At 42.7% G+C, this 19,647-nt stretch overlaps 1 protein-coding gene across 1 annotated transcript in view; it reads left to right on the top strand.

Annotated features, from left to right (window-relative positions):
- PITPNC1 (phosphatidylinositol transfer protein cytoplasmic 1) overlaps positions 1-18,782 on the top strand; it is a 208,855-nt gene extending 190,073 nt beyond the window's left edge. The window contains exons 7-10 of the mRNA XM_070392896.1: positions 597-752; positions 4,973-5,036; positions 14,962-15,080; positions 18,693-18,782. Coding sequence (XP_070248997.1) covers positions 597-752; positions 4,973-5,036; positions 14,962-15,080; positions 18,693-18,698 — 345 coding nt within the window. The 3' untranslated portion in view covers positions 18,699-18,782. The remainder of the gene's footprint in view (positions 1-596; positions 753-4,972; positions 5,037-14,961; positions 15,081-18,692) is intronic.
- The last annotated feature ends 865 nt before the right edge of the window (positions 18,783-19,647 follow it).

Here is a 19,647-nt window from a genome sequence, read left to right as displayed (position 1 = left end):
GTCATAATGGTCACGTAGGCTTTTATATATATAGATAATTTACACACCAGAGAGTTCACCCATTTAAAGTGTTCAGTTCGCCCTAGCTGGTTTGGCTCAATGGATAGAGTGTCGGCCTGCGGACTCAAGGGTCCCAGGTTCGATTCCGGTCAAGGGCATGTACCTTCGTTGCAGGCACATTCCCAGGAGGGGGTGTGCAGGAGGCAGCTGATCGATGTTTCTCTCTCATCAATGTTTCTAACTCTCTATCCCTCTCCCTTCCTCTCTGTAAGAAATCAATAAAATATATTTTAATAAAAAATTTTTTTAAAAAGTGTTCAGTTCAATGGTTTTTAGCACACTGACAGAGTTTTGAGCCATCCCCTTAAATCTAATTTTAGAACATTTTTATCACCCCCGAAAGAAACTTTTTCTCCATAGCAGCCATTCCCTGTACTATACCCATCCCCTAGCCACTAATCTACTTTCTTTCTCCATAGATTTGCCTATTCTGGATATTTCATATAAATGGAATTCTACAGTGTGGCCTTTGGTGAAAAGCTTCTTTCACTTAGCTTCACTTCTAAGTTACCATTTCTTTGGTATATTTTTTCCAGGATCCTAAACACTTCAAGTCAGAGAAGACAGGACGGGGACAGTTACGGGAAGGCTGGAGAGATAGTCATCAGCCCATCATGTGTTCCTACAAGCTGGTGACTGTGAAGTTTGAGGTCTGGGGGCTCCAGACCAGAGTGGAACAGTTTGTACACAAGGTAAGTGAACAAAGAGCAGGTCCTGAGCCTCGGAACACGTACCTGTCTTTACGGTAAGCTGGAGTGAGTGATGTACGACAGATGCACAGGTGCTGAGCCAATACCAGGTAACTGCATCTAGGCAACCCTGTTTTCATGAACAGGCATTTTACATTCAGGTTTCATTTTCTTCCACTAATAGATGTTTTACACCATCTCCTATCCTGTACCTCCATGTCTGTTGTGTGAGTGTATTCAGGAAGGTGGATGTTCAAAACACTTACCCTATATGGAAGCAATCCAAGTGCCCATCAATAGACAAATGGATAAAAAAGCTGTGGTACCTACATAAACAGTGGAATATTACTCAGCCATAAAAAAGAATGAACTCTTACATTTGCGACAGCATGGATGGACCTAGAGGGTATGGCGCTAAACAAAATAAGCCTGACAGAGAAAGACAAATACCATATGGTTTCATTCATATGTGGAATCCAAAGAACAAAATAAATGAACAAAATAGAAACAGACTTAGAGACACAGAGATCAGGAGGGTTGGTAGGGCTGGGTGAAAGGGATTAAGAAGTACAAGTTGGTAGTTAACAAAATAGTCATGGGGATGTAAAGTACAGCAAGGGGAGTGTAGGCAACAGTAGTGTAATAACTATGTATGGTGCCAAGTGGGTACTGAAAATATCAGGGGGATCACTTTGTCAAGCTTATGATTGTCTAACCACTATACTGTATACCTGAAACTAGTGCAAAATAATGCTGAATGCAAACTGTAATTGAAAAATTTTTTAAAAAGTTTAAAACACCACGTACTTCTCCCTTTGGCATTGGGCTAATCTAGTTCCGAGCACAGGTACTTATACTTGGTACTTGGGTTGCAGGCAGAGACATGGGGCTTATCTGCATGTGCACTCCCCAAGGATAATTCTAACTCTAAAGGTCCTACAAACGTAGACCCCTGAGGCACCGTCTGAATGTAGAAGGCACCCCAAGAGACAGAACAAGAAATCCCGGGAGTCCCATTAGACGGTGCACTGCAGAATTTCTGCTCATATAATTCTGTCAACAAAGAATTGTGAACAATCTCAAAATACAGATTTCACTTCTATACCCACTTTGGCTAAGCTCATTAATTTTGCAGCAGGAATTCCCTTGGTAATGATTTAGGTTTTTTAGAGGTTTCTAACATGACCCCTGTCCTCATGGGAGAAAAAAAAAAGGAAATGTAGTGTTGAACACTGCCCTTTGTAACTCTTTCCATCTCCCTAAAAATAAATACTACCCACGTTGTCTCTGCATTCCAGCTAGGCTAGGTATGTGTTTGTTTTTCCTCTTAAAAACTGATAAAAAAAAAAAAAAAAAGCTTTCTGAAATTCTTTTGGAGGTGTTGGAATTTAAACTTAATGTGCTGAGCTTTCTGTTACTTAGATGGATTTGTCTACGGGGGACAATTGACAGTAAAATAGGGGACCTAATTGACCATAAAAAATTGTAAATCTTAAAATTAGGTCCAAGGAATAGACTGACCTTGGGCTCATGATTATCACAGACTCTGGAACAAATTTGAGACAGAGAAGGGTGCCGATCTGCTGACCCTCAGAATCCATTCTGCCCAGCCAGAGGAGGGAGCCGAGCAAGACAACTAGAAATCAAGTTCTGGGGCCTCCTGTCATCCTGCTGTGTCCCAGTTATTAAGCAGGAAGACAGTCAGGGCTCCCAGGGTGGATATCTCCCAGCCTCCGCTCTGTGTCGATCTCAGGCTGTGACTTCCTACACTGTCCCCTCACCCCCTTTTCTTTTTAAATATATTTTATTGATTTTTTACAGAGAGGAAGGGAGAGGGATAGAGAGTCAGAAACATCGATGAGAGAGAAACATCGATCAGCTGCCTCCTGCACGCCTCCTACTGGGGATGTGCTCGCAACCAAGGTACATGCCCTTGACCGGAATGGAACCTAGGACCCATCAGTCCGCAGGCCGACGCTCTATCCACTGAGCCAAACCGGTCAGGGCATTACCCCCTTTTCTTTACCACAGTGCTCATTGTGTTTCTTTTCTCACAGATGACTTGGGCTAGTTTTGAGAATCTGTTTCTTTAAAACACCTGTAAGAATTACACTCTGGCCGAAACCGGTTTGGCTCAGTGGATAGAGCATCGGCCTGCGGACTGAAAGGTCCCAGGTTCGATTCCGGTCAAGGGCATGTACCTGGGTTGCGGGCACATCCCCAGTAGGAGATGTGCAGGAGGCAGCTGATCGGTGTTTCTAACTCTCTATCTCTCTCCCTTCCTCTCTGTGGAAAATCAATAAAATATATTTAAAAAAAAAAAAAGAATTACACTCTGGCGTAGGCATTCCCATTGCCCATTTCCAAACGGAATGAAGTGCTACCAACGCCCAGCACACACCTGCTCTGGCACATGAGTCGCTAATGAGTGTCTGAGGCCAGCATTTGCATGGGCGCCTTTCTCTGAACACCTTTGTTTTTTTTAAGAATCTTTTCACAGTTAAGGGGAAGAAATGTTTGAAAGCGAGCTATTAGCACATTATTGAGTTCCTGTTTCCAAGCAGACAGCTGTGTTGTGCTTAACGTAATAGGGTCTATTTACTGATGCCTCGATGCTGTTCTTTTGATTTCCATGAATTTGACACACTCGGCACTCAAGTATGTTCAGCTTCACGAAAATTTCTTATTTTCATTACGTTTCCTCCTTAAGCCTCACTAGCTACCCAGAGGCCTGGAATAATAAACACTTTCTGATAAATGCTTCCCTTGTTTCTGCAAATTCACCAAAATTAAAATCCTTCACTTATTGAAAAATGCTCAAACCTTCCATGAGAGGTTTTAGACAATTGCTGGATTTGTTCGGCAGTAAGAAAGGAATGTCAGAAGGAGAGCGTGAGTGTCCAAGAAACTTTTTAAAAAGGAGTATTTATGGAGGACAAAAAAATAATACCATGAATTAAAAGCACATAAATAGGGCTACTCACACACAAACTGTGTCTATATTATTTTTCTTTGTCTCCTGTTGCCATTATGTGTCACCATCAGAAACAGTTTCATTCTGATGGTGACACATAATGGCAACAAGACAAGCTTATCATTGCCATTATGTTCTGTTCTACTTCAGGTGTCTTATTCCATTTCTTTCGCTAATAGTTTATTACTCTTGCTCCCCCCCGCACCCCTCCTATTACGTGAAAGTCAAGCCCAGAAAGATATTTATGCATCTTATATCCCACACCTTCAATTATTTGTTTGTTTGTTTTATTTTTTTAAATATATTTTATTGATTTTTTACAGAGAGGAAGGGAGAGAGATAGAGAGTTAGAAACATCGATGAGAGAGAAACATTGATCAGCTGCCTCCTACACATCTCCTACTGGGGATGTGCCCGCAACTCAGGTACGTGCCCTTGACCAGAATCGAACCTGGGACCTTTCAGTCCGCAGGCCGACGCTCTATCCACTGAGCCAAACCAGTTTCGGCTTATTTTATTTTTTTGTTAATCTTTCCACTGACTTTTAGGGAGAGTGGAAGAGAGAGGGAAAGACTGAGAAAAGCACATCTATTGGTTGCCTCCTGCATGAGCCCTGACCAGGGCCCAGACTGGGGAGGAGCCTGCAATCAAGGTATGTGCCCTTGACTGAAATTGAACCAGGGACCCTTTGGTCCGCAGGCCGATGCTCTATCCACTGAGCCAAACCGGCTAGGGCACTTCAATTATTTTAATATTTAAGATATTTCATCAGAGAAGAAAGAGTGTTAAGTGCTCTTTATTAAGAAATGACCTGCTTCCCAGAAAAACTCTTGATTTCTAACATGTATGACCTCTTGGTGCCAGTGAGACACACCCTCTACAAATGAAAAGTAGAGCCTGTTTTAGGTAAAGGTAAACGAAGAGAGAAATCTCAAGGTGATTCGCCTGGAGATTCATTCCGGTCATTGCCATGTGACTGCCAACTCATTCTCATTGGTTTGTACACACCTCCAGCCCGACTTCCAAGTAAGACGGACATTAATTTACACCAAGGACATGCCCGCCATGGAAAGGGCTGAGGGTGAGCAGGTACAATACCTGTGCATGTCCTCTGTCATTGTCCTCCCATATGGACAGTGGGATGGAGACATTTATAATGCCAGGATTCCTAAAACTGGGAATGATCTATTTTCCAGGTAGTTTTAATCAAACATGGTATTATTTCAACCTTCTTCTTTTACTTTTTTAGGTGGTCCGAGATATCCTGCTGATTGGACATCGACAGGCTTTTGCATGGGTTGATGAGTGGTATGGTAAGTCAACTTCCCCGAAATAACTTGTAGGACAGTTTCATTACACATTGACTAGGGATTTCAGTCCATCTGGCTTTGAACGCTACCTAGAAAGACATCAACAAAGGCAGGGCTACTGCTTCCTGTATTGGAAATAGCACTGTTCACGAACATAATGAGGAAAAATGTAATGATAGAAGCCTGATCTACATACAGTACTTAGGTGTTGAGGAATCAGTATGTTTGATGCTTGCTTACTTGACTTGCATATAGGACTCCATAATTCTCTGTGGGATGGGTTTCAGTCTCATCCGAATGTATACCAAACTTCAAGATCAAAGCTGTCCCAAGTGTCATACCAAGTGAACGTCCTCCTTTGATTCACAGATCGCTTGAAATGCTCCCTCACACAAAACAAGGATTCGGCAAGAGTTCAAGGGCAGAGGCCTAGATGCCCCCTTAATCCTAAGGCTATTGTTTTGGCCTTTTTCCTTTTTTTCTTTTTAACATGATTTGGGAAGAGTTTAGCAAGTTGTGCTCTTTTCCAGTAAATGATGGATGGGGCACCCTCCCCAGATCCTCTGCACCGTCATTTTACCCACGAGAATCCTCTCCAGTCCCAGGAACAGTCATCAGACACTAGTGTCCTTGACTTTAAATAGAAACAAACACGCCCATTTGGTGGCTTGGGTTAGATCTGATTATCTAATGAGGTGCCCTTCTCCTTGGCCTTATCCTAAGTCACTGGATCTGTTCTGAGTGTAAGCTCGGTTGCATTCTGGTGCTTCTCTGTCACTGTTCCACCAGTTCCCTCTTCAGAATAGAAGGTATCAAACTTCAAGTGAAAGGAGAGGGTAGACTGAATGGACAAAGACAGGGATCGTCAGTAATGTGGTTTGCTGTTTTTGAGCCACATCTTTTTAGAAACATGGTTTTGTAGGCCAAGGAAGGGCTTTTTATTTTTTGCAGTTGTTCCCAGTTCTGCATCTTCTGAAGAACAAATGCATCTTCCTAGAAAAGATTCTTTTTGAAGATCACTACTTAACACAACCCCCAGGATGCTGCCACCTGTGGCCCGTGGGCTGGCTCAGCTCATGGTCCTGTGTCTCCCTGAGACCTGTCTATGGTTGTCTTTTGTGAGGCAGGAGGGACGTCTCCTGTGGTTACTTCCCCTGATCTTTAAACCAATCTTTCCGGTTGTATTTTTCTGGGGAGCTTTTCTCAGATTCTTAGAGGGAGCACAGACCCCAAAAAAAGGTGAAGAACTGGTAAATTCCAACTTGGATTCTTCCAGGCTTATGGTTTCCTTACCGCCTACACAAGGGATATCAAAAGGATATTCACAGAATAACAGGCCCAAACTGATAAGGAGGTTGGCAAGTGAAGGGGACCCGAAGGACCAAATATCTGCCACTTTGGGCATGTCAGTAGACATCTCTCTAGTGCCAGGATGCCAGCATGGACTTTTAAGAAAGCTCAGCATCAAACAGGGCAGCTGGGTCCTAGTTCAGAGGACAAAACACTGCCAGCCTATCAATCGGGGAAAGGCTTGAGTAGAGACAATATAGAAAGAGGAAAACTTGTGGGTGGGCCTCCAGTAAGTGATCTGCTGGAGGGTGGAGGATGAGGACCGACTGGGGTAAGGAAGACTAAAATACTTTTAATCCAAAACCAGAAAAATCTCTTCTTTTTGAAGATCACTACTTAACACAACCCCCAGGATGCTGCCACCTGTGGCCCGTGGGCAGGCTCAGCTCATGGTCCTGTGTCTCCCTGAGACCTGTCTGTGGTTGTCTTTTGTGAGGCAGGAGGGACGTCTCCTGTGGTTACTTCCCCTGATCTTTAAACCAATCTTTCTGGTTGTATTTTTCTGGGGAGCTTTTCTCAGATTCTTAGAGGGAGCACAGACCCCAAAAAAGGGGCCCAAAGGTAGAATAATACATCGAAGGAACCTGGAGGCCTCCGGTCCTCTAGAGACCTCACAGAGAATACCTATCTGTTTACTTCAGATGGGCTCGGTGGAGACAGAACTCCAGGGGCCTGTTGACAAAAAGCCTTTTCTGTATCTGAGTGCAGAAAAGCAGCATGTGGGTTCATGGATGTAGACCATCAGGGTGCCGTTTACTCCCTAGAAAAGGTCTCTAGCCCTAACCAAACAGGCAGCCTTTTCACCCAGCAAGGGGTCTGTGAACCACCCCATCCATTTCGTGTAAGTGACTGCTGGCATCGTCCCCCGTCTGAGCTGCTCGCCAGCAAAACAGTGGCTCCTTCATTACACAGACGCAGACACTCAAGTCAAATGGGTGGAAGCGGCCCTGCCCACAGAGTGTCTTTTGAGCCTCTTATTCACAGCAGTGCTGGGGACTGTGGGCCTTTCAGGTAAATGGGCGTGTCCCTGGCACCGAAGCCACACGTCTACCAGGAGAGCCCTTCAGTTTTGGGTACCTGAAGTTGCTTATTTTTCTTTGGCCTGTACAGAGTCAGGGAGGCTGTCATTAGTAAACATGGACAAGGTCCAAAGTAAAAACAAACATACAAAAAACAACTCTGGCCTGTAGCTCATAGCCTGGTTCTCAAAGTGAAGTCCCTGGACCAATTACATCAGCATCCCCTGGTTACTTGTTGGAAATTCAGATTCTCAGGCCCTGCCCTACACCTACAGAATCAGGTGCACTGGGGTATAGGCCAGCAATCCGTGTTAATAAACCCTCCAGATGAGTCTGATGCTCAATAAAGTTTATGAACACCTGGCGTATAGCATGAACTGCAAACCAGGTTAGATCGCAAGGAAGAACAGTTTGACTCAGTACAAACAGGTTAAACTAAAGAATGGTAGCCTCTTCAGGACCAACTGCCTAATTCTGGTGCCTTGTGAGAATTAGAAAAGGGCGCCCCTTTAGGCAGATTCAGCAGGTGCTATCATCTTGGGGCTAAATTTTAGCCCCATTCACCCCCTGGGCTGAGTGTTCCTATTGCACACAAGCTGTACACGCTTATGCAATGGCAGCCCTGTATGTCTTTCTCCCTAGACTCACCATCTCCAGTGCTTAATTAAGAGTTAAAAAAAAAAGAAGGACATTGTAGCTGATGGTGATCTTTTCTTGCTCAAGGATTTTAATTTTGTATCTTTTCCAAGTCTCAGCATTTTGCTGTCGCATAACTAATTTCCTAAACAGATGTTATTCTGCTCATGTTCATAGTAAAGTGTAACCGTTTCCACTATTGAAGGAGTTGCGTTTGTCTTTCAAAGGCTTGATTGGTCTTTATCCATCAGCCTTGAGTGTCTCCTGTGTGACTAGAACACTAATCAAAGAAGTAGCAACAAGGCATTTCAGAAAATGGGGTGGATAAAAATAGGCAGCCCAGCTTCATAAGAGCATGGTTTTGCTTCACAGACTGACCGTATTTTGAGAAAGGAACACAGGATTGCCAGGGGAAGGCTATTATTGAGTGGAACCTCATGAACGTCTTATAAATCCTCACCATTCAAAAAAAATATGGAGGCGGAGGGGTAGTTCTAACTGGTACAGATGAAACCACCTCATGACAATGACAGGAATCATCCCGGAGTCCCTAGAGCAGGCCTACCACTGAGTGAAGCAAGCTCAAAGTGGAGAAAGGCGTGCTTAGAGATTAGCATGAGCTGGTTGAGTTCACCAGGCCAGCATTTTCCAATGGCCTCACATGACCTTGTGTGCCCTGGCTCTTCCTAGTAGGCAGTATTTATGTTCATTTCTCTGGGGAGAGAACCCATAACTTTCCATCAGCTTTTTAAAGGGATCTGTGACCCCGCCCCCTACTTCCTCAAATTAAGAACTATAGGAAAAAAATGACAGCTGTAGATTACAACCCGGGATCTTAGTGGTCTGAATTAGTACATGGAAAGGGTATGCACCAAGCTTTAAGGATTGGCTACTTTCACTGCACAAAAGGTGTAGCCACCCTAACCTACTTACAATAAGCATTGTTCATCTTATAATCATTTTTAAAGGTTTAAATAAGGCACTTCCCAAAGGATAGCCTTCATTGTGGTGGAGCCAAAGGGATATCACATCTAATTCAGGATTGCTGGAGCCTCCCCCATGCTCAGCCCCACACCCAACTCAGCCACTTGTTCAAGAGTTCCATTTTGACTTCAAGCAAGAAAAAATGAGTTCTGTTTAGGCTGAGGAGCCTGGAAGTGGAGAGAAAATGTTTATAGAAGGAAATATAGCATAATGCGCCATTGGACAGGTTATTGAATTAGAGTTGGTAGAGCCTTTTTAAAAATTTTTAGTTGCTCAGATTTGGCTCAGTGGATAGAGTGTCAGCCTGCGAACTGAAGGGTCCCAGGTTTGATTCCAGTCAAGGGCATATGCCCAGGTTGTGGGCTCGGTGCAGCCCATCAATGATTCCCTCTCATCATTGATATTTCTCTCTCTCTCTCTCTCCCCCTTCCTCTCTGAAATCAATAAAAATATATTTTTTTAAAAATTTTTTAATTGCTGCAACTGTGCAGTGCAAGGTAGGAAAATTCAGGCTTGCAGACATTTTGTTCCTTGGTATTTGTAGTTTCTCTGTATGTTCAACTGACTTCTATCCTAAAGGCTTTCCAGATATATGATCTTGCCTCTACTTCCTGTAAAATCAGTGTACCTTCTTTTGTTTTTGTTTGTTTGTTTTTTTTGTTTTCAGAGGGGAAGGGAGAGGGAGAGAGAGAGAAACATCAATGATGAGAGAAAATCATTGATCACCAGCTTCCTGCACTCCCCCTAGTGGGGATCGAGCCAGCAACCCGAGCATGTGCCCTTGATCTTCAGTCCACAGGCCGGTGCTCTGTCCACTGAGCCGAACCAGCTAGGGCCAGCCTGCCTTCTCTAAAACTAAAAAGATTGGAAGAAAATGTCCACCATAAACACAGTTGAAAGACTAAGAGAAGATAACTTGCAATATATGTAGCTAACAGAGGATTAATTAATATAAAAAGTGGTCCTATAAGTCAAAAATCCAACAACTCAGTAGAAAAAAGGTAAAGTAGGGACAATGGGGGGGATAAAGGCACATTTGTAATACCTTAATCAATAAAAAAAAAAAAAAGGTAAAGTACACAAGCAGGTAAACAGTAGAAAAAGAAAGGCAAAGGCTGCCCTGACCCGTCTGGCTCAGTGGATAGAGCGTCGGCCTATGGACTCAAGGGTCCCAGGTTCGATTCCGGTCAAGGGCCTGTACCTTGGTTGCGGGCACATCCCCAGTGAGGGGTATGCAGGAGGCGGCTGGTCGATGTTTCTCTTTCATCGATGTTTCTGACTCTCTGTCCCTCTCCCTTCCTCTCTGTGAAAAATCAATAAAATATATTTTTAAAAAAAGAAAGAAAGAAAGGCAAAGGCCAATAACCTCAATACTGATAAAAAAAAAAATTAATGAAAACAACAGGAAGATATGACATTTGCCCATCTGATAGCAGAAATTTAAGAGAGTGACAATATTTAGTTTTGGATAGGTGGGAGAACAAATTAACAGTTTTTATGAAAATGATAAGTACAAATAGCCTGTGACCCAGCAATTCCACTTCTAGAAATTTATTCTTAAGGAATACTATACATGTGCTCATGAATATAGGTACAAAGCTATTCAGTGTCATGTTGTTTATAAAAGCTAAAAATTAGACTCGGTCCATTAACAGGAATATGGTCAAGTAAATTATGATACACCCATACTATGAATATTATGTGTAACAGTTAAAAAGAATAAGGTAGTTCTTATGTACTGGTATGGAAATATGTACATTTCCCATTATTGGAAAAAGCAAGCCAGAGCAATATGTATAGTATAGTTTAGGATGGTATCATTCCATACGTGTAAAAATAAATGAGAGTGTGCAGGTGTGTGTAGTAACATACATGTAAATTTATTTTTTTTTTTAAATCTGGCAATCTGTGCCTCAAACTCTTAACAGTGGGTATTTCCAGAAGGAATAGTCTTTGTGGGGGAGGTTAAAAGGAGTTAAGCTCTTTTCTCTACATAATCCAATACTACCGGAATTATTTCCATGAAACGTAATTCATGCATTACTTGAGTGATTCATTAAATAGTCATTAGAACCTGTTTTTGTTTTAAGTAGGAAATGGGTGAAGTGGGCCTAGATTCATAAAGTTGAGGTAGATTTTGCTCTTTAATGAGAGCCTTCAGTTCATGGTTTAGGAAATCAAAGAAGATTCCCCAATTAACAAATCCCCCGGGCCCTGTACTTCTCTCTGGAAGCTGGGCTGATGGTAGAGGAGGAGGTTTCACCCGGGCTACCTGCTCTGCCCTCCCCTAAAGGAGGGTGAGGAAGAGAAGGAAAGAAATGGCCTCGAAAGAGGACAGAGAAAGGAAATCTTGCTCCACCGAAATGCATGAGGGGCATTTATACCCCAGAACCACTTCCCAAGTGCCGCTTCTGCCCATCAACCTCTGACAGCCGAGGGTCAAAGATATTGGACAGACCTTTCTTGGAAGAAATACTGTGCTACTTCCAATATTCTTCTAAATTGGACTATTATTTAAGAAACCTTATTTAAGAGAAGTAAATTATGACCTTCTGAAGTTATAAATTAAGGGGTGATTATTTTTCAGTTTACTTGCAAAATAATGGACATAGGCTTCTTTTAATTAAGAGTTGTCCTGACACACATAAGCGTTTGCTTGCTTGCTGGAAACAAAGAGATCCGAACCTAAACGGTTAGACGTCACTGATGATTAAAAATCAATCAGTAATGAAGATGAAGCAGCTCTGGAAGGATAATCTACCCTTGGGCACCTATAATTGAATTTACTAGAAAATTGATTCACATATAGATTGCAAGGTAATATACTTTGCAGAAGCAAGACATAATACATTTTACCAGATCATTTGAACAGGAACGTACAGTTTTCACTTGAGTAAGCTTTCCATAAATTGCTAAGAATACGGAAAATGTTTACTCCATTTCCATAAGCATGTATAGTATGTGGGAGTAGTTCAGGATTCAGGCAAACATATTTCACTTTTCGCATCAGCAGGGACCAAATTATCATCATCTTTTGGAGAATCACTTCGTTAGAAATGTTCACACTCTTTTTTAAAAAAAAAATATTTTTAAATTGATTTTTAGAGAGGGAGGGAGAGGGAAAGGGAGAGAAAGAAACATCCATGTGACAGTGAAACATCGATGGCTGCCCCTTGCACACCCCTGCCTGGGGATGGAGCCCGCAACCTGGTCATGTGACCTGACCGAGAATCAGACCACAACCTGTGCACAGTACAACACTCAGCTAACAGCCACACCGTCCGGGGCGAGAAATGTTCACCCTTATGTGGTCTGATTGGGAGGTGTGTTGTTGTTGCTTTTCTTTTAGACAAAACTTCCTGAAATTTTGTTTCTTAACTTTTTTATATATTTTTTTTATTGATTTTTTTACAGAGAGGAAGGGAGAGGAATAGAGAGTCAGAAACATTAATGAGAGAGAAACATCAATCAGCTGCCTCCTGCACACCCGCTACTGGGGACGCACCCATAACCAAGGTACATGCCCTTGGCCAGAATCGAACCTGGGACCCTTGAGTCCACAGGCTGACGCTCTATCCACTGAGCCAAACCGGTTAGGGCTGTTTCTTAGCTCTTAATCTTAAAAAAGGGGAGGGGGATGTCCTGTTTCTAGAAAGGGCACCATTTTAGAAAAGTGTATCTCCTTACCAATTCCAGATTGATTGTAACCCTCTTCTAATGACCACAAATAATAGATTGTTAAATGGTGTTCTTTTTTTCATTCTCACACAAATACTGCATATTTGAGGTAAAAAATGTGGAGAATATAAATAAGCAAAAAGAAGAAAATGATCATTAGCTGTGATTCTAACACCTTGAAACAATCACGGCTTACACTTTGAAATGTATACTTTGTCTTTTTAAAATGTATATAATGCTTTTCTGGCAAAAAAAGATTTCACAGAATATGGCTAAGTTTTTACCTCCTGTTTCTTATTTAACAATATACCCAGGACATTTCTCTGTGCTGTTAAATATCCTTCTACATTACTTGTGTTTGCATAGTATTGTCGGCCCCCTGGGTTGTTTTCAATTTTTTACTATTATGAACAAGGCAGTAATGAGAGTATCTTTGTTATTAAATTCTGCATCACATCCATTAAATTGATATATCTTTGAAAGCACATAGTCACACAGTGTAAGCCCCTCTCTTAACATTGAGCTAATTAAAGATAAAGAATGATTTGTGTTGGAACTCACTAGAACAGAGAACCTAAAAAGCCTTTGTGAAGGGGAGAGAAGAAATATCTTTAAGTTTTAAACTTAGAGCTTAGAATCGCCTCAGTATTCATTCCAGGTATATTTGTGTTTAAGAAATTTTGATAACGAGCCATTGAAATGAAAGTGATTGTATTGACAGGATGTGTTATTACTGTTAACTAAGGTGCATTTGTTCTAATCACAAAGCAGCATCTCTTTACTGCTTCCAGTTACCTCAATTTTCTAAAACAAAAGCATGCTCTCCGCTTGGCCAGACTCTGCTTAGCTTTCTTGATACTTACATTGCTATGGACAGCGTTCTTGACTGATGGTTTGGGGATGTGGGGGGGACCATCCACTAAATAACATAGCCCAGGTCTGGGTTTAGAGCCGCCCTCTACCCTGGCCTCAGACAATACTGAATTCAATCAGAAACTTCTGACAAGTCTGCCTTTTGGAAATAAAGAGAATCTCACATGACACACATGGATTGATATAAAAAGACAGCAAACCACATGCTGCAGAAAACACGTAAGGAACCATTCCAGCTGTGAATACCAGCTCTAAGCCTCCAAGTTAATTAGTGACCAGGGTGGGTGGTCGATTAACGATTGCTCAGCATACCTTTATTGTAAAGAGGCGTGAAGTTAAATTCTGCCATGAGAGCAACAGGAGAATGCCCATCTGGGACAGGTGTTGATAAATTGTAATAAAATAGCCAAAGGAGCAAGGTGAGCGTGGGGGATACAACAACAAAAGTATTTAAAGTGAGTCTGGTTGTTATGTTTTTGGACTTCAGATACTGAAACTGGACAGGTTCCGTGTTTACGTTTTTTATCAGTTGGGTTAGGACAGTGTTTCTCAACCTCAGCACCCCTGACAGTTGGACCAGGTAGTTAATTCTTTGTTGGAGGAAGGGTGGCATCCCTTTTGTGACAATCAAGAATGTCACAAAATTGCCCCCCCCCCCCCCCCCCGCCGCTGAGAACCACTATTTTAACAGATCATTATCCTGAATCCTGAAAGCCTGCAGACGCGGGCCAAAAATCATAATGTCATGTGCCGTTGTATTTATAGACGAGTGTGGGTGTAAGTAGTGCCAGCCACCTTCAAGCTGTTAGGCTAGACTTGGAGTCAGTGTAGACCTGCACTCTGACACCACACGTTCTGTGCAGAAGCTCACCTGTGTGTGAGCACTGCACCCAATCTCACTTACACCCATGAACATCGTTCCGTGCCTTCTACGTCATGTCTCCTACAATAGCAATGAAAGTGTCCTTTCTCTTGTCGAATGCACTGATTTACAGAACCTCTTTGGAAAGGTCTGTGGCAGGTAAGTTTTAAGGCAAACACAGCTGAGCACATCCCTGAAGGGATCTTCTAACTCTGCTTTAGGAGATCTCAGGCTATGGCACTGCCCACGCGCTCCTACTCCACCCACTTAGCTCACTCTACAGGAGTCACCCCTAAAAATGTCCACTCTTCCCTTTCTACGACTACTTTGAGTTCCCTTCCTTGTACTCACTGCCCCTCTGGCTGGTTTAGCTAACTTTATGATTTGCTTTCCATAAAGTTAGTGAATCCCCTGCTTTTTAAACCTCTCTTTGGCTTCTGCTAAGCTACCATCTTTCCCCTAAAGTCTCCCCATTGAAAGTTTGCATTTAATAACGGAAGTTGCCAACGTCTTGACCTTCTTTCAGATATGACAATGGACGATGTTCGAGAATACGAGAAAAATATGCATGAACAAACCAACATAAAAGTTTGCAATCAGCATTCCTCCACTGTGGATGACATAGAGAGCCAGGCCCAAACAAGTGTATGTAGAATTTTTAAAACATGTTGCCCCCTCCCTTTACCAAACGTGCAGATCAGCTGATCTGTGAAATGCTGCCAGCGCTCAGTCCTCAGGCTCCCACAGAGCGTCGTCGCACAGGGGCTGTTGGGAAAGAACCTCTCACTTGCAGACATTTTGAATCTTTAAAGCCACTTGACGTGCAGGGTGTTCCAGTCATAAAGCCAAGAACACGGAGAGTGGAAACATTTTGTGGGACTAGTGAAGGCCTGGCCTGCACCAGAAGAAAATAGAGGGGTAAAAGCAGGGGTCGTATGAAAAACAGAACTTTTGAAAACATAGGTAACAGTTACTCATTCAAGGGAAGGCTTCTAACCCATCTGGTCTTTTAGGTTTCCTTACATTTGCTCTGAAATGCTTTCTATGGCCTTTTATAGCTGTTTTACCCATTCGGTCCATCTTTGCTAGGTGAATGTCCAGGTGGGTCTGTGGTCCCTTCATGCACCTGGCAGGGCAGTGACGGTGTGGTGAGTGGGGACTCTGCCAGATCTAGCCTGGGGCGTCAGATAAGCCCCAGGGAGCCTCAGGTTATTCCCAGGCACGTGGGAAACTGAGAGTTGACTGTAAAGTGTCTGCCAGCATTTTACATATTCTAGTTGTATTCATGCTAATGAAGAGGAGCTACAGATGACAAAGGAAAATGGAACCTCTGAGTCGCTGGTATGTGCCTTTGGCCAGAGCTGGGATCTCTGGGTGGCAGCTTGAGCTCACATGCCCCAGAGTAACACATTAATTAGATTTTCAAGAAACTGATGATGCTGTAGTTGTAGGAGATTGAGAGATGGCTATTGTAAATGGATGTTTTGGAATTGTGAAGACCTTCGGTTGCACTTTGGAAATCTTTAGTTGAGTTTTTAGAGCATGTCTTTGGAATGTGCCCTGCAAGGCTGCTGTTGGATCCACGTGACTGCCCTTGAGGTTGAAATGGCCCTACCGCTTCCTCCCCATTTTGCACGCGGTGATTGGATTAGCAGAAAACCCTTCTCACCAGAGTTAGCCCAGGTGATCCTCTCTGCACAGATCAGTTCCGATAGGACCTCTGTCTTCCTCTCTCCCTGTTCTAAAGTTAGAAATGCTCCTTCAGGAACCTGTCCTTGAATTTTCGTCACTCTCAATTACCTTTTCTTTTAGGAATGTTAGACACCAGTTCCCCCTCAGCCGCTCTCTGAAACCTGCTCACTGTCAGGATGACCAGACAAAGGAAGCCAGAGGACTGGGAGAGACGCCACACGTCTCAGAGATTCAAAGCACAAAGCTGGTCTCCTTCTGAGTTCTTACAGCTTCCAGCTTCAGCTCTGTGCTTGGTTTTCTTTCCGTTTTACTGCAATTACTGGTATTAGGTCAGTTTACCACGTAGACGGTGGTGCCTAGAATGGTTCTCCCCAGGCGAAACCCGTGCAGGGCTTCTCTGACTGCAACTCACAGGCGTTCCCATGACGTCACCAAGAGATATGCCTACTAGTATCTCTTCCAAAGTTAGACAGTGTGGTTATTTTGAATGCTGGCGACATTTCCCGTATTCTGTGGCATTCCTTCAAATTGGAGATTATTTTTCCATTGTCTCTCTTCTCCAGCATAATGAAAAACAGTTGAAATCAAGAGGCTGCTGTCCACCACAAATAAAAACTGCATGAGTGCCCAATAAAACTTAAATCATCAACCCGAGTAGAAACAAATTAGATTGAAATTATGCAAAATTAACATCCATGACCAGGACAATAAGGAAATTGTCTCCTTTTCAATTGAGCAGTTTCAGTGCCTTCAAGAAAGGGAACTTCTGAGAGACTCCGGAAGGGACTGTAAAATCAAACTTCTGTCTCCTCTGGGTGACTTCTGCTCTCTGCTGGATGCATGGAGTAGGACACTGTGCTCAGCTGCTCTTTCACAAAGCCCAATTTCTCCGGCATGATATCCACTTATTAGAGAAGAAACAGACCCCGATTCAGTGACATTTTCCTGAGAATCTCAATTTTATTCTGCAGTACCTCTTTTTAAAAAGACATAATCTCTTTCCTTAGCTTAATAGTCTTAGTGGTCTTTTTTAAGTGGTCGGTTTATAGGTATGATTTTTCTTGTTCTCTTCTGAGTTTTATATCAACACAACCATAATTTTTTATTTCCTTTGTAAACAAAACATTCCCTTTCAGAAAATTTAGTAATTGTTTCCAGGAAATCTGCTTAAGGATTTTGTTTTTTGAAAAATATTTCTGCCGTAACCAGTTTGGCTCAGTGGATAGAGCGTCAGCCTGCTGACTGAAGGGTCCCAGGTTCGATTCCGGACAAGGGCATGTACCTTGGTTGTGGGCACGTCCCCAGTGGGAGGTGTGTAGGAGGCAGCTGATCGATGTTTCTCATCGATGTTTCTAACTCTCTATCCCTCTCCCTTCCTCTCTGCAAAAAAATCAATAAAAATACATTTAAATATATATATATATATATATGAAAAATATTTCTGATTTGCTCATGTGTTATTATGTGACACATATATCAGGATTGGGCAAATGTAGGTGTACAGTTGTTCATACAGAAAACAATACAAAAATGAATAAATAATAATACAAGAATAAACTCTGTTTCATGTACTCACAACTGTAAACCTATCTTTGCCACACACTGTATGCAATTTTGGGGCCATTGATTGTTTTAGTTACCTTCTCTTTATAGAAAAGATGGCCAGGTCTGATAATAGTCATACCCACAACACACACACACACTCACTGCTCTGGTCTGATTCTGTACTCCTGATGTTTCCTTTTATATATATACTAGAGGCCCAGTGCACAAAATTCATGCACTTGAGGGGTCCCTCAGCCTGGCCTGCACCCTCTTGCAGTCCTGGAGCCCTCTGGGGATGTCCAACTAAGCTGTCAGACATCCTTAGCGCTGTCACGGAGGCGGGAGAGGCTCCCACCGCGGCCACTCTGCTCGCCAGCCATGAACCAGGCTTCTGGCTGAGTGGCGCTCCCCCTGTGGAAGCACACTCACCACCAAGGGGCAGCTCCTGCATTAAGCATCTGCCCCCTGGTGGTCAGTGCACATCATAGTGACTGTTCAGTCGATTTGCATATTAGCCTTTTATTATATAGGATATGTATTGATTTCAGAGAGGAAGGGGGAGGAAGAGAGAGAGAAACATCAATGATGAGAGAGAATCATTGATCAGCTGCCTCCTGCACACCCCCTACTGGGGACGGAGCCCACAACCCAGGCATGTGCCCTGACCAGGAATCAAGCCATGACCTCCTATTTCATAGGTCAACACTCAACCACTGAGCCACACCGGCTGGGCACTCCTGATGTTTTCTGATTCAGAATACATAAAACACTCACTGAAGAGTGCTTGGGAAGTCTTAGAGATGGGTATTCTAAAAGGAATATTATTTCAGAGGTTTGCCTCTGTAAAAAGGAAAAATTCAGGGTTTAACATTTTAGTGATAATTTGGGTTTATAATCAGGAGAGGCCCCTTTTTCATAGGGTTCCATAGGTCCTTTAAAAACAGGCGTAGAGATGAATCCATTTGCATGTCTTCTAAATAACTGCTCGTTTTTCTTTCTATCTTTTTCTTTTCCTTGAAGACATGACGATGGATGAAGTCCGAGAATTTGAACGAGCCACTCAGGAAGCCACCAACCAGAAAATTGGCGTTTTTCCACCTGTGATTTCTATCTCGAGCATTCCCCTGCTGCCTTCTTCAGTCCGCAGTGCCCCTTCCAGCGCGCCGTCCACACCTCTGTCTTCAGACGCACCTGAGTTTCTGTCTGTGCCCAAAGATCGGCCCCGGAAAAAGTCTGCCCCAGAAACTCTCACGCTTCCAGACCCTGAGAAAAATACCACCCTGAATTTACCTGGCGTGCCCTCTTCAGAAAGGCCATGCCGGCCCAAATCAGAATAACTTCATATGAATATTTCATGGGGTTTTATATTTTCATTTTCAGGGTTGGTTTTCTTGTTTTGTTTTGTTTTTTAAGAATCTTCTAATATAGAAAAAGACTGCTTTGTCACTCAAAACATGTTCCTTCGATCTGAGTGTGCATGTGGTTAAGTAATTTCACATATAATATGAGTCCCCAAATATGCCACACCGCATCATATTAGATGCAACATGTAAGACATGCAAAAGACAGAAGGCATCTCCTGTAGCCACAGCTGGAAGCCTGGGAGGAAGCCTTGTTATTGGGCATTTGCTGCGGTTGGCATGGGCTTCAAGGGTAAATAAATGAAAACTTTGCACCACTGTGGTACAAGGTGTGATAAAATAGTGAAGTCAGTTTCCTCTGGTTAAACCTGAAATTCTCAAAAATACTCTCAGGCGGAACATACCTAATTGTTAAATTTTGAACTGCTCATCGCCAATACTTGAATACCAGTAGTTACTAAAATTCCTATTTTGGTTAGTCTGACTCAGGATTTGGGGCCTAATTAACACTTTAAATTTTTTGAAAATTTTAATTATCAACCCACAGAGGCTCCACGTGCAATTAATGATAACTTATTTATACCTTTCACAGAATTTAATAAAGATTCCACTTG

Source organism: Myotis yumanensis, unplaced genomic scaffold, assembly GCF_028538775.1.
Source record: "Myotis yumanensis isolate MYYU_CA2020_CCGP unplaced genomic scaffold, mMyoYum1.0.hap1 SCAF_16, whole genome shotgun sequence".
Classification (NCBI taxonomy): domain Eukaryota; kingdom Metazoa; phylum Chordata; class Mammalia; order Chiroptera; family Vespertilionidae; genus Myotis; species Myotis yumanensis.
The sequence above is the reverse complement of the archived record's forward strand: the minus strand, read 5'-3'. Positions and strand labels throughout refer to the sequence as shown.